This window comes from Falco naumanni, chromosome Z, assembly GCF_017639655.2.
Source record: "Falco naumanni isolate bFalNau1 chromosome Z, bFalNau1.pat, whole genome shotgun sequence".
In the NCBI taxonomy this organism is placed as follows: domain Eukaryota; kingdom Metazoa; phylum Chordata; class Aves; order Falconiformes; family Falconidae; genus Falco; species Falco naumanni.
The window spans coordinates 70270382-70285521 of record NC_054080.1 but is presented as its reverse complement, the minus strand read 5'-3'; the positions used below and the strand labels follow the sequence as shown (position 1 = coordinate 70285521).

Sequence of the window (15140 nt, the reverse complement as noted above, 5' to 3'; positions counted from 1 at the left end):
AATGTTATTCTTTACTGTCAAAAGTGCTATCACGTTGGGGCAGCTCCTACGTTGCACCAGATTTTCCCCCGTGAGACCAGAACCATGGCAGTGTAGCTCTCCCTTGTCTTCCAGTACCTCTAGAAGTGGTGGCCATACCTGTAGTCCAGCAAAGCTCTTGGTATTTGTGCTGGACGCAAAAAGGTCATGTAGTCCCTGGTGCTTCCCACACCTTGCAGAGCTCCTTTTGCCTGGGAGAGACCTTGAGCATGAGCCCTGTCCCAAGGGCTCTGGGTTTGCACTCCAAGGAGGCTAGCACAACCTGCCCTTTCCAGAGGCTGTTGTACAAAAGGTGAGGCATGGCCCATCCATATTTCCAAATGAGAGCAGTTGCCATTTTTGAGCTCAGTCCTCTCTGTGTACTGGACATGTTCAGAGTACACCAGCTGAATTTTTCTCCTACATGCAATCTGGATGGATAACTCAGTGGAGGATCTCGTGTGGATTTAGGCAGAGCAGAGATACTGTTGCTTTACCTTGCTAAGATAATGGCATTTGTGAAAATCCACAGAAGCATCATTTGTTTCTGTACTGCATTTTGCTAGCAAAAATGCAAGAGATTAAGCAGCGATTTTGATCACCTTTGAGGTTTAGGAATGCAAATTAACTTGTGCCCTGTTTCAGCATGCTAGATGTTTTAGTCAGTCTGTGGCTCAGCAGGGACTTTCCCAATAATTACAGAATTGTTCTTAAACAAGTAGTGGCTGCTGCTGAAGTAGTGGCTGTCCTCCCCTCCACCCTGGCTGCTCTTTCTCATACTTGTGCTGCCCTGGCTCTGCTTCTTGGGTGCATCTTTATGCAGTCCTGATAAACCCAGACAGCAAGCAGATTTGTTACAATAAATGTTTATGGATTAATTCTAACTGGAATAATTTCCTGACAGAGTTCATTGCATGCAGGTATGTAAAGTCCACCAGCATAAGAGGAAGAGCAGTACTGGAATGGAATTGGTTTTGTCCGCAGCAGCAAGACCTGATTGTAGTTCAACGTGATTGTTGACCTCTGGGACGTGTTTCCAGGCTCCTGGGTTGGTGCTCCCTCTGTCAAACCACCCCTCCTGGGAGAAGGCTGAGATGATTGCCAGTCACAGCACAGGGATGGAGGGGATAGCTGTGCTGTGACAGCTGCACATGGGGACCTGTCCTAGTTCTCACCACAGAGAAAATTGTTTGGTGCAGTTATGAAAAAGGAAACAGTGTGCATAGATGTGCTCTGAAGGCTGGACTCTATTGATGACATTCATTCTCACAGGAGAACTCCTGTGAGGGTTTGGGCTTTTTTTTTTTTTTTTTGTGGCTGTTGTTTGGCAGGAGGAAGTAGGAAAGCTTGGAGAAGAGTGGTAGGAAGATCAGCAGAGGATAGTGGATGTGGGAGAACATGGAAGTGTGAATATGGAAGCAGCACAGAATGCCTGGGTATTGCAATAGGGAGAACACAGGAGGGTTGTAAATAAAATGACGTGCTCAGGTGTGTGAAAGAAAACAAAACTTCAAGGAAAAGTGGAAGGGCTGAAGGGAAGCAGGGCTGTTTGACAGAGTGGAAATTGTGTAAGAGGAGAGGAGTTGGCTAATACAGAGGAGTATTTGTGTAGAAGATTTATTAATAAGAGACAATAAGAATACTTTAAACAAGAGTACAGATGGAGCAGGGGAACAATTGAGCTAGCTGAAAACGTAGCTGATCTCAGATGAACCTTGTACTGTGCCAGTGTAGCTCCACTCTGAGAGTAGGATGATTGCTGGCCTGTGATTTGCTTTATGAGGTTTTTTTCCCAGCCCTGTGCACTCCAGCAGCTGCAGCCGTCACTGCTCCTGGTCCTGCTCCCCAGGCCACCTCACTCTCATACCACCCCAAATCCTCACTAATGTGCCTCCAGCCTCACCGTACCCCTTCCTTCCTCCCTGCCCACTTGAGAACAGGGGAATCACCTTTGAGAGACCCATGTCTGCTTGGCCAGAGGAAAGCCCTGCCCCCACCACCTGGCAGGTCCCCAGAGCTTATCTCTCCTGTTTAGCTGAGCATCCCTGCAGTGGTGTGGGGGTGGTGGGGAGCATCTCCTGGCTGGCCTTTGCAGCTCTGGGTTAGACTCTGCTGGCCTAGAGCAGGTTGAGTGCATGCCTACTCAGCCTGAAACTCAAGAATTATTGAGCAGTTGTGCTAATAAGGATGTGGGAAATACCTTCTGATTTTCAAGTTTTGTACTAAACAGCATGAATGAGAAATGTGAAGTTGGTAATAGTTTGTGGAGTTTTCTGTAGTGTGATTCAATCTGTTCTCTTAGGGTAAAAAAAAAAAATTAAAGAGGGAATTATCTTTTAAATTCAGTATTACCATAGTTTTACATACTCTGTGTGCTTGTGTTTTAGTTTCTGACTAAATTCAAACTTTACTAACACTACTAGGAAACTGACTACTTTTTGATATCCAGATTTGACAGCATCGGCTGTTAATCAGTAACATCCACTTAGAGATTGTTCTTTGTTAGTGGGCTTGGTTGTTTGGACGCTTGTGATTTAATCTACTCTTAGATGAAGAAAGAAAATACTTGAAAACAGTCGGGTGTAGAATCAAGGTTTGTCATAACAGTTTATGGTCAAATGTGGAAGTGGAGCTATTTCTGTCATCTCTCTCTCTCAGCTACCTCGTTGAGCTGGAGTGTCAGTGTATCCCGGCAGTTTTTTTGCCACAGACCAAGAAGCTGCTGCCTGAGTATTGTTTCAGCGTTTTGTGTGCACTCTGGTGCTGTAGCTTTGGCCTTGAAGGTCTCCAGTCATCTCTGTGCTCCACTGGCATGCTTGTAAATGGTCAGGTAGCCATCCATGGTATGTATGTTTTCCCCCTACTACATATGGAGACCTCATGAGCTTTTGGAGGCATGGTATAATTTTGTGCAGAAGACTGCGCTGCCTGAAACTCCAGCGTATCCCAGCTTCTGCCCTTAACTGTTACCAGATGCTGATGGTAATGGCAGGAGCAAAGAAAGTAGTGTCCTTCATACAGGATCATATGATGGGGTTGTAGGCTCTGTGTGTGTGGCATGGGTGAATTGAGTGTGCTTTTGGGGGAGGTTGTGAAGGCTTGTTGGGTTGTGCTTGGGTTATAAAGGTTTGGATGCTTGGAGGTTGTAAAGGCTTGTGTGGATGTGATCAGGTCCATCAGAAGGAGCCTTCTCAGAAATGGCACAGGTGGAAGTTTCCAGCATGAGACAGCCTCTGTGGCAGCCCCAGAAGAGCAGCACAGCAGTCGGGGAACCAAGGCAGGTGCTCAGGATTTTGTAGGGTTTCAGTGGGGAACAGGGCAGAGAATTATTCCAGGTTACTCCATTCTTGCAGCCCCACAGCCGCTCTTTCTGCTCCTGGCATGCTGCCTGCCACGGGCAGCGGCCGTACATACTAAGCTGGTGTTAGTTTGCTAACAACCACTTGGCTTTCTGGTGTGGGAGCTGGCTTATTAAACTGCATCGCTCCTCTCAGCTTTGCTGCATGTAGTCCTAAACCCACAAATGGTTATACATGGCATGCAAAGGTGAATACAGCTTCAGAGCAGCATGAGCTGTAAAGGGGATCACCATATTTTTGTTCCCTGAAAGAAATACTGTTCTTTTTCTGCTTGGGATCCATCCACCAAAGGCTGCTGTGGGGGAAGTGTGGCTACTCCCTGGAAGCAGTCTAGAGATTGACAGTACTTGACATTTTTCCTCCTCTGTATTAAATGAACTAGAAACCTATAAGCTAGTTCTTTTGTAAAATTAATATTTACTCTCTGTCCTAGACTGCAAGATGATGTATGACTTTATGAGACAATAAACTATAAACTAAATACACTTCTGGTTTTAATCCTATCAAAAGTTCCATAAAACTAGATAATAGTTTAAATGTCATGTCATGTTAGTTAGTGATTATTTTTTTTTTATAAAGAAACTCTCTTACTGTCTTCTGTTATTACAGAATTAGAGGTATGGATCTTCAGCATCTGCTCTTTATTTTGGCACTGGTCTGTGCAAATGACTCCCTTTCTACAAGTGATGGTAAGTTTTATGATACCTTTCTGTGCCTTTGTGTGTGCAAATATATATATAGTTTTATATTAAGAGTATTTTTATATGTGTCAGGACTATGAAAGTTTCTTGGTTGGAGTAACCTGGGTACATCATGTGAAATGTTGAAAATACATCATTTTATCTTATTGTAAAGATAGAGGGTGAGACTGAGATGTGTTGCAGAATAATGGTAAATTTCATGGACAGCATTAGATGTGTGATGTGTAAACAGGGTAGGCCAGTGTTGGCATTAGGTGTCTGGATCTTCTTTTCCCAGGTACTGAAGTTATGAAAGTATTGTATGGGTGGTTTGGGGTGGTTTTTTGTCATTGGTTTTGGGGTTTTTTATAGTGAAAACAGATGGGGTTTTTTTCCTTAGCAAGTCTTTTTAGTATAATCATATATTAAACATAGAACTATTTGGAAGTACAGAGGAAGCATTTTAAGACTACACTTTGGATACAAGGCCAATATGAACAAGTTTCATAAGAATACACTTAGAAATACTTGAGCAGAAGTTACAGGAGGGATTTGAAAAGAACATGTACCCTCAACCAGCCAGATGGCTGTGGGTAATCAGCAGAAGCCTTTTCAGGGAGGCGAAACTCTGAATGCACATCCTGTGGTGTTCATGATCCAACAGATCTGCCCAGGGTTCCTATCCCCCGAATGTACCTCTGGCTTTCCACAGTTTTTCTCCTTTCTGTCCTTATTCAGCTCAACTCTTCCATCTTCTGAATTAAATGCCAGGCTGGAAAGTACTTGGTCCAGCTGAACTTTATCTGATGCTTTCTCTTGTTGCAGCATGCAATGATTCGGAACCATTTCTGTATCACCCAGAGGTCTGTCCTGAATCTGGTGGGTCCTCTGGGACAGGTCTTTTACATATTTAACAAAATAATCCCATTAACTCCAGTGGGAGTTTTACATTGTGTCAGACTGTTCAGCTTACACTGGTTATGATCAGCTCCTGTAAACAAATGCAACTTAACCTGGTCTGGTTTGTCTTGTTCTGGTCTTTGGAGAAAGCAGTAACAGTTTTCCATAATTACTAATTTTATGCAAACATGTTGCTGCTTCTCCCAGAGCTACAGAGCTGCTGCAGAAAGGTGTGGCTCCTTAAGCAGGTGCCCCTCATGACCTCCTAGCCAAAATCAGTGGTAGCAGAGAAAGTGAAAGGGGCATTTTGATTAGTAATTTTTTTTAAAAGTGGGGTGGAAACAGCTTCTACAACAAACTGTAAACAAACTGATAAAATCCTCAATTAAAATTTCTGACATCTCTCAATTCCTTACATTTTTAATTTAGCTCCAAACTTAGGTGTTACGGAATGCAAATACCTATAGAGTTGCAAGCCATGTTTCATTAACCTTTCTAGTGTTAGTCTTAGAATATGGTATTAAACCTAAGGGCTATGGTGTAGTTGCCTGTACTTATAACTGTCCTGCAGTTTAAAGGTATAATCATCCTCCTTCACTCTGATACAGTTCTGTATTTTCTTGGAGTTGCATACTTAAAATTTCAATATATCCATATTTGCGGAAGCATTGGAGAGGTATAAGAGGTATTACTTGGTTGGTAATGGAGACATTAAGCTGAAAGAAGATATGATTAGAACTCAGATGATCAATTTTCAGAGAATTCGTCCATAAAGTTCTTTTTTTATTATTATTAAAAAAGGGATTTGGATAGGGAAAACACAAGTTTCTGTTTGGTTACTTCTACGAGTGTGCCTCAGATACTCATCCTCTGTGTTATCAGGAAGAGTGTAAGATTCTCTTATCTCTTGCCAATTAAGGCTTTTTCTTTAACATTTACCAAATTTGGTTGAGTTCCTGGTGTATCTGACCATTGAAGGCAATGGATGAATCAAGTTTTCACTTCTGTCCCCAACTTTCATTTCCTACTGCAGCAATGCTTTCATTCTGCTACCTGCATGTCCCATGGGAAGTGAGTGTGCCTGTTTAAGAAGTGTGTGAGGAAGTATCGGGCAGTGAAGTGTATATTTTCATAATAAAGTTGGGCTGAAACAATGTGAGACCTTTATTTAATGTGTTTTGAATCCTTCTCTGTCTTCTGATTTGGTTAAAAGAAGAGTAGTTTTCTGATAGGAATTTGCAGAATAAAGCTAATTTTTTTCCCCCTTTGTGTACCAACCTCTTTAGTTAGACCCATGAATGGAAATAAAATGTGCAAATTCCTCCTTGCTTCTGCTGAAATGTGGAAAGTCAGTATTTCACAGTGAAACATGATACATATACCAGCTTCTATTTGTTGCCTTGTACAGAATGGTCAGTAGAACAAAAATTAATCTCTCCTGACTTGATCCTTCCCCCCTGCTGCAGTGTCTGCATTTTACAGTACATTCACTCAATAGACAAAAATAATCTCGGCCCAGAGGCACTCTACTAGACGAATTGATTTATCTCATGAGGTTTAAGAGCACATAAGGATTTTTTGATCCTAGGTAAATGAGGTGTGGTTCAGGTGTCCTAAGTTCAGTAAAAATCTGTGTTCTAAATAAAACTTAACCACAACATCACCTTTGTGTGACTTTGTCTATACTGATGCAATAGTAACTTCCATGAGCTTACCTCCAGAATCAAAAAATGAAGAGCTAATTGTGTTCCTGTGCTTAAATCCAAGACACGATTCTAAATGTGTGTCCTGATCTCCTGCATTATTTATGAACTCTGTGTGTGAAGGGAACAAAGCTTTGTTGTCCCAAGAATAAATTTCTAACCACTGAACTGCTTCCAATGCTGTAACACATTTTTTCTGAGTAGGGGAAATGCTCAGTTGAGAAAGAAAGACAAGAAAGTATAAGTTAAACAGGAATATTTGGGATAATAGCATGAGAGAACATCCGTTTGCCATTCTTGAATGATTTAGGACAGAGTATTCGATCAGATCTGTTTCTTAGCTGTTGGGTTTTTTTCCCCCATGTGAATGTGCTTGTACCTGCCAAAGTTCTCGTAAGCATCCAGCCCCACTCAGGTGATGAATCCTGACGATCTTACAGAGCTCTGCCCACCACAGTCTTGCTGAGGCCTTCCTATAAGCTTAATTAGATGTGCTCCATACCTGTGCCATGTCAATAGGTTGCTCAAAGGACTGGATCTGCAGTGTCACAGTTCCCTAAACAATACACTTCAGTAATTTTATTTCTTCTGGCAGCACATTAAAAAATAACACATACTTGCTAATCTTGCACCAAAACACATTACTGGGACAGGGTAATAGTGACTTGTACATGGAAGGATTTTATGTCTTGAAAGTAAGTAAAGCTTATGTTCAGCCTTACAAGAGCCTGTGCTTCGAGCTGGCTCCATGCCCTGGGGCCGATCCACCCTTGGCACAGGGTGAAATCCCATACGTGTTTCCTCCTGGCAGGAGTAGAGGGTGTGAGGCCAGCAGTTGGCCAGGCAACTGCACAGCATTCAACACCAGATATTGGGCATTTAGTCACCTATTTGCTGTCTCCAGGCTGGTGCCAAGTTCTGCTGGAGGCTTTCCATTGATTTAGCTTGTTTTTGTGCTCTCCTTCTGCAAAGACCTTGGCTTGCCGGCTCCTTAAACTGAGGCTGTGGCTAGCGTGAGGTGACAGGGGTGCCCACCATGTCTGAGTCAGTAATGCTAAACATCTGCTGCACCAGGTCTTCAAGTGTAATTCAGAGCTGAGCAGGTCTGGGACCTGCAGCCTCCCACCAGGGGACACTGACCCACACGCTGTGCCTGCCATACGAAGGTAAGGGCGGAACAGAGGCAGTGGTAGAAAGACAGTGTGAAGGCCACTTTTAACAGGAAGGTAATTTCTAATACATGTGTAAATACCATAGGTAAATGGATTTTGTGGCCTAGGGATCCGAGAATGTAAGGCCCATTTTCACAGCTTAATGAAGATGGTTTTTGTTAAGTCAACAGAAATTACGCTTCTAGTTTAGAGTTTAGGTTTCTTTGAAGATGGGGAATTGTGTGATTTTGAAATTTTAGTTTAATTCACTTAATTAGGTACATGAACAAGAAAGAGTGCTGCTTCATGAGTTGATCAGCTGTGTCTGTGCAATAGTAGTTGTTCAAGGGAAAAATAAAAGCTTGTATTCATGTACACGTAACAAAGTTTGTGTTTGAGATATTTACATTAATGTAACTGCAATGTTTCAAATACATATCCAGCATGCACTCAGGTATTCTGGTTTATTATACTTGCTGACAGCAGATTTGATTGAGGGGAATTGCTCCAGACATAGATTTAAAAATATTTAGGAAGCAAACTAAATTGTGCCTGCTTGCTCCTTCTCTACAGCCCATGATATAAGTCACGTAAGGACATAGAGTTATAAACTGGAAATTAGTCCCAGTTAATAAACCAATACATAAACTCAAGCAGTTAGAAAACTAATTTCTTTCCAGTGAAAATAAGTGGAAAATGTCTTTTATCATTTTTTATACTAGATCATAGTTCATTCCAGACTACTACAGCTACACTAGTTCATCCTTTGAAGCATGTTTAGAGAGACATTCATGTTTAATGGTGGCACAATTACAATATTTGTAACTGGTTTTGTGCAATTACAATTTTAAGAGCTACAAGCCTGAATCCGTTGTTCATTTTATCTAATCTGATTTTAGAAATGTATTTATGTTTTCCAGTCATAACTGTTTTTAAGTACTGTATGAAGGTGTTATGCTCAAATACTCCTATTTTCCTCACTTTTATGTAAGAAGTAGTTACTTTCCCTTCTGGTACATATCAAATCTAATTTTTACTTTCATCAAAATGTCTTTTTGTTATGCTCTTTTTTGCTCGCTTACTGTACTTGCTTTGTGTGCATTACATATCCAGATTAAACCATTTTAAGTATAGGTGTGCACTGAATATCAAAGCCCCCAATTACAGAGCTGGAGACTGAATCCTTAACCAATATGTAGGGCTTTACTGTCTTTAAAGACACCGCTGGGCACCCAAGACATCTGTGTGGGACTCGGCAATGACACAGGACCTCCAGGACATCTGCATCATTCTGGAGTGGCCAGAAGCTTAAAAGAGCTCTGTAAAAAGCTTAAGGTCAGGCATCTCATATGTACCTGAATATCTGTTTGCAGGCAATTAAATCAACTCCATCAGCTGTTCTTTTTTCCAGGGACTGTATTAACTAGCTCTCCATTGACATTTGGGAGCTTGAACACCTAAGGATGAGATTCATCCATGTAGGCACCCAAAAAATCTTCATGAGACTTGTAGATAGCACATCTGTGCCTTTTGAAGCAGGGGATGGAAGGTAAGCAAAATATCCTAGGCAGTCTGAGATAGCTACAGATGTTCAGGCAGCTGGATTTTGCCCTACCTTGCATAAAGAGAGCTAAATATAGGTATCTTAATTTTGAACTGAGCCTCACCCTTATAGCTGCCTTGTTTGGATATGCATGCTTCTGCGTGCTTGCTTCTGGGTAGTGTCATAATTTCTCAGCTCCGTGCTGTAGGTCTTCTGCTACTGCTGAAGTGAGGGGTCTTCTCGTTGGATTGACAGGATAGCAGTTGGGTTCTTGCTGTCACCATGAAGCTAAGTAGCAGATCAGATGGATGTTGTCAAAAGGCATGGATTTGACTCTGTGAAACACAGAGGAATTCTTAACCAGAGCAGGAAGGTGCCTTTGAATTGCAGCATATTGTTTGCTGAGGAAATTTGTCCATCTGTTCATGGAGTCAGGAGGTACCAGGGACTTTGTTGCTTGACTTGAAATATTCATTAAAAAGATCAGTAGCTGCGTGGGGTCTTGGCTGAAAACATGTTTTGTGATTTAGGCAAATTCAAATTTTATAGATTGTGATCACTGTACTGATAAGCCATTTCTCACACATGAAGGATTTTTTTTATTTTTAACAACTTTTTTGCTGATCTAGACATACTGGCATATAAAACAATCCTAATCTTGTTAGGAGGAAAAGGCAGAATCTTCCTTAGCTTGAACTGCAAACTCCCCTTGCCTCCTCTTGGAAAACAGTAGTGCCATAATATAGTTCGTAGTCATTGGTTCATTGTGGTCATTTTCTCTTCTTAATTCTTCTAATTGCTGTTTCTTTGCTATGACCTTTCTCTCTGTTGCCTACATTCTCAATTATATGCAGCTATCTAAACACAGAACAAACCAAAGCAAAACTGGCCGTAAAACCTGAAAATCTCAAAGCTGTGATCAGCTCAGTGCATCCTGGTTTACGTGGACAAGAGCAGAACTGTCAGGAATACAGATTTAAAACTTTTACCTGCAGACAAAGCCTTTGGAATAGTTGCTTTATTTCCAGAAGTTTAAGTGTTTCTGAGAAAGAAGTATGTGTCGTTATGTAGAAGAAATTGCTATGGAGCTGTTCCAGGAGCCAGGATCAGAAAGCTTGGCACAGGGGAGTGTAAGTTATACCACTCTGATCTGGCTAAGCCATTTCAGCTGGAGGGAAGATTCATTTTGGCAAAGAGCAAGTAGTATTTCCATCATCACTTTCCATTGCGATTAGGCATGGCTTTGATGGCTAGCAGAAAGATCTGAGGGAAGGCCTTCAGTCTGTGTGCTTCTAAGTTACTTTTACTGCTCTTGCTTCCTAGCAGGTACTACATATTTCAGAGAAGCTGTTTGGGCAAGTGTTACAGTATCCATCCTTTCACATGGAAAGGAAAGATTTCATCTTGTCTTCTGTGTTGGGAGCATACATGGTACTTTTACAGGAAGGGGGTTGGGATTTCTAAGAGTGGAAGACGTGTTGGAAATTGATTGTAAACAGGCCTATGTTTTGTAAGAAAACAGAAAATAAAAACACAGTGCTGATTTTTTCTGATGTAGTAGCCTTAAGTTATGCCCCTAAAAATCCATGTGTAGGCTTGTAACTGAGTAGATCCAATGGTTCAAATGCTAACCTGGGTTGCCAGAAACTTGTCACCCTTTGTCCTTTCCTCCAAACCACATCTATTGACTCCAGCATTTACTGAAAACTTTCAAGACTTTTAATATCTTCACAGAAGCGTGCCAAAAACACTTAATAAACAATCAGCTTCAGTCAGACACCCTGCAAAATAACGTATGTGCCATAGTTATCCCATTCAGTTATCTGTTATCTTTAACATTCCTGCTATTGTATGTATTTCCTTCATTGCGCTTTAGTTGCCATCATATTTTCTTCTCTTTTGAACACAAACTCACCAGTTTGCTGTCCTCTGATTGCTGGGTTTTGATATAATTTGCAAGAACTAGCCACATCTCTGTAGTTAGTGCCAGGTGTAGTCAGAAGGAGATCAGTCTTTCTGTCTCTCAGCTGCAAAGCTTGTAATCCCAGCGTAGTCTCTGCTGTCCCAAGCAGAGTCCCTGTAGGCTGCAGCCAAGCCACCAGCACACACACTGCTCACTGCTCCTCCTGTGAACCAGGATTGTTCCTCCTTTACCAGGTCTGAGCTGCACCCAGCACTGCTGGCTGACAAGGGCTGCTTGCTTTTGGAGGAGAAGCAGTGACGCCAGTTTGAAACACAAACTTTTGCCTACACTTGCAATTAAGTCTGTGTGTTTAAAGAGGAAGATCAGATGACAGAGAGGATGCAAAAATGTGCACAGCACTTTGTAAACGCTATCTAAAAAGCTAACGTGAGGAAAATCCTAGTTACAGTTTTTACTTCTGTTTTGATATTTTACATGTATATTCCGTGTGAATTATTTAAGCAGTTTGCACTGCACTAGCCAAATTAGCTCAGTAAACTGTGCATCAGGGGAAGGAAAAGTAGCTCAAGCAAATAAACACTAATCTGTATTGTCAAAGCATATTTCATGACTTGTAATGAATCAGTCCTTGCAGTGGAGCACATACAGAGCAACTTGCTTTCAGTACCACCCATTTGTAAACAGGAAAGAAAAAGAAACGCTTGTTACTGGATGGTCATAGTATACAATGAAATTACCATGGGAAGGGTTCACATTTTTTCATTACATTAAACAATGATGCAGTTATTGTGCAGTAACTTAGAATCATAAAATCATAGAGTCTTTTATGTTGGAAAAGATCTTTATGAGCATTGAGTCCAGCTGTTAACACTGCCAAGTCCACCACAAAATCATGTCCCCACATCTACATGTCTTTTAAACACTTCCTGGGGTGGTGATTCCACCACCTCCCTGGGCAGCTGGTTCCAATGCTTGACAACCCTTTCAGTGAAGGCATTTTTCTCTCCCCTAATGCAACTTGAGACCATTTCCTCTTGTCTTAGTGCTTGTTAATTGGGAAGAGACCTGTCCCCTCCTCACTACAGCCTCCTTCCTGGTAGTTGCAGAGAGCAATACTGTCACCCCCGAGCCTCCTTTCCAGGCTGACCCCCCCAGTTCCCCCAGCCGCTCCCCACCAGCCTTGTGCCCCAGCCCCGGCACCAGCCCCCTGCCCGTCTCTGGACACGCTGCAGCCCCTCTGCGTCCCCCTGGCAGTGAGGGGCCCAACCTGAACACAGGGGTCGAGGGGCGGCCTCGCCAGTGCCCAGGGCAGGGGGACAGCACTGCCCTGGCCCTGCTGGCCACGCTGTTCCCGGCACCAGCCAGGGTGCTGCTGGCCTCCTTGGCCACCTGGGCACACGGGGGGCTCATGCCCAGCCGGCTGCCGACCAGCCCCCCCAGGCCCTTTCCCCCCAGGCAGTTCCCAGCCCCCTGCCCCCAGCCCGCAGCGCTGCGGGGGCTGGTGTGACCCAGGGGCAGGACCCGGCACTGAGCCTGGTTGAACCTCACACAACTGGCCTGGGCCCATTGCTCCAGCCTGGCCAGACCCCCCTGCAGAGCCTCCTGCCCTCCCGCAGATCAACGCTCCCCCCAGCTGGGGGTCACCTGTGAACTCACTGAGGGTGTGCTCGGTCCCCCTGTCTATGTCATTGATAAAGATATGAAACAGAACCAGCCCCGGTACTGAGCCCTGGGGAACACCACTTGTGACTAGCCACCAGCTGGATGTAACTCCAGTCACTGCTTGTGCTGCCTGGGTTGAAATACAGGATGTTTTTAGACTAATAAACTTTCTGCAACATTGCATCTTTTCTTTCCATGCCATGCTCTTCAAAAGTCAGGATGAGACTGGAAACAGAATGAAAATGTGACTGGGAACTGGAGAGCCATCATTGAACAGACCTGGCTCCTACCACTGTAAATGAGGGAATATTATGTGCATGTTAGCCTTGATTTCAACAAGCCTGAGTGTTCCTTTTATCTCTTCCAAGGGATCAGAATGAAAGAGAATCGTTTTAGAGTCAGAGTTACCAAGATGTCATTCTTGAGTGGCACAGAGCAACTCTTGAAAGCTTTGTGCTGGTCACCACCCTCAGCAGAATCAGATGATTCTCAGGGTTGCAGCAGTAATTCCAGCACAGTTGGGTACTTTGGTAACTGGAGCCTATTTGGAGGATGGCTGGGTCCAGCCTTGCAGAATTCTTGGTCAGTCGGGCTCCAGAAAGTCCCCCAGTTGCTTGTTTCCACTTTGGCTGTTTCCACAGTCTTTCCTGTTAAGCTCCAGCAGGTTTTTATCTACTTCTGAGGATGATGGAAAGGGGAACAGGAATGAGGTAGTGCTGGGGAGCTTGGCCATTGCATGACCTTCCACAAAAAGGCTCTGGCAAGATTTCCCACAGGAAAAAAAAATATTTGTCCTAGGTGGTTTCTCCTTCTCTGCTACTGGAGGGGTGCTCAGAATGAGCTATGGAAGAAGAGTAGCCTAGGAATGATGGTGTAGATGAGAGGCAGACCTACAGACCACCAGTAGGGATTCTCTAGCTTCTAAATCTGGAAGAAGTCCTGGTACTTAACAAGACAAAGGTTTCTCTGCTTTGCTTTCTCTTCCCACCCATTGTAGAAGCATGCTGTAAAATTAAGCAGTAACAGCAACCATTAGTTTTCTACAGAACTTCTGGAAAACTGTCATCCTGCTAGGGATTTTGAATTCTTCTTGCATAATGCAGTGAAGGCTCTTCTTCCTGAAGGACAGGATTATTTTTTTTATGGATAAATAAAAATCTTTCACAAAGTAGGTAATTCCATGGTGAGGGGTGTAGAATAGCCATAAAGCAGGCAGATAGAGTTGGTATATTACCTAAAGATCCATTATAATGTCAGTTCAGTCCTGTGTTTCATTCTTGTTAATTTGGTCAAGGTTTTCCTGGGAGTTTTGAAGAATGTAACAGGAAACTGTTAAATATTGTTAAGTTAGGAATTTATCACTTGTAGCAGCCTTAGCACCAACAATGTGGGATGTAGCAAACCTGACACCAATTTTTAAAAAGAACTCAAGGAAATTGCACATCAGAAAGTTTGTCCTGTAGACAAGGCAATTTAGAGTAAACTTGAAAAAAGCATATATTGTTAATTCATTGATAAATACAATCATAGAATCCTGGAGTGGTTTGGGTTGGAAGGGACCTTAAAGGTCACCTAGTTCCAGCCCCCCTGCCAAGGCCAGTAACACCTTCCACCAGTCCAGGTTGCTCCAAGCCCCATCCAGCCTGGCCTTGGACACTGCCAGGGATGGGGCATCCACAGCTTCTCTGGGCAACCTGTGCCGGTGTCTCTCCACCCTCACAGTAAAGAATTTCTTCTCAATATCTAATTTAAATCTACCCTCTTTCAGTTTAAATCCACACACATACACTCTTGTCCTGTCGCTGCAGGCCCTGCTAAAAGGTCTGTCCCCAGCTTTCCTGTAGACCCCCTTTAGGTACTGGAAGGCTGCAATAAGGTCTCCCCAGAGCCTTCTCTTCTCCGGGCTGAATGATTCCAACCGTCTCAGCCCGTCTGCATAGGACAGGTGCTCCAGCCAGACTCTGATCATCTTCATGGCCCTTCTCTGGACTCATTCCAACAAGTCCATGTCCTTCTTATGTTGGGAGCTCCAGAGCTGGATGCAGTGCTCCGGGGGGTCTCCTAAGAGCTGAGTAGAGGGGGAGAGTAACCTCCCTCATCCTGCTGGCCACGCTTCTTTTGATGCAGCCCAGGATAGCCCAGGGCTTTCTGGGGTGCAACCCCACATTTTTGGGCCATGTTGAGCTTGTCCACCAGCACC

General features: G+C 43.4%; 1 protein-coding gene across 12 annotated transcripts in view; it reads left to right on the top strand.

The window, feature by feature from the left end:
• GHR (growth hormone receptor) overlaps nucleotides 1–15140 on the top strand; it is a 125435-nt gene that overhangs the window by 50012 nt on the left and 60283 nt on the right. For 7 of the 12 annotated variants that reach the window (XM_040580395.1, XM_040580394.1, XM_040580399.1 and 4 more), the window contains exons 3-4: nucleotides 2677–2861; nucleotides 3987–4066. The exons of 2 other annotated variants lie outside the window; for them this stretch is intronic. In XM_040580395.1, coding sequence (XP_040436329.1) covers nucleotides 2831–2861; nucleotides 3987–4066 — 111 coding nt within the window. In that variant the 5' untranslated portion in view covers nucleotides 2677–2830. The remainder of the gene's footprint in view (nucleotides 1–2676; nucleotides 2862–3986; nucleotides 4067–15140) is intronic. 3 more of the 12 variants (XM_040580403.1, XM_040580401.1, XM_040580402.1) reach the window with 1 other exon arrangement.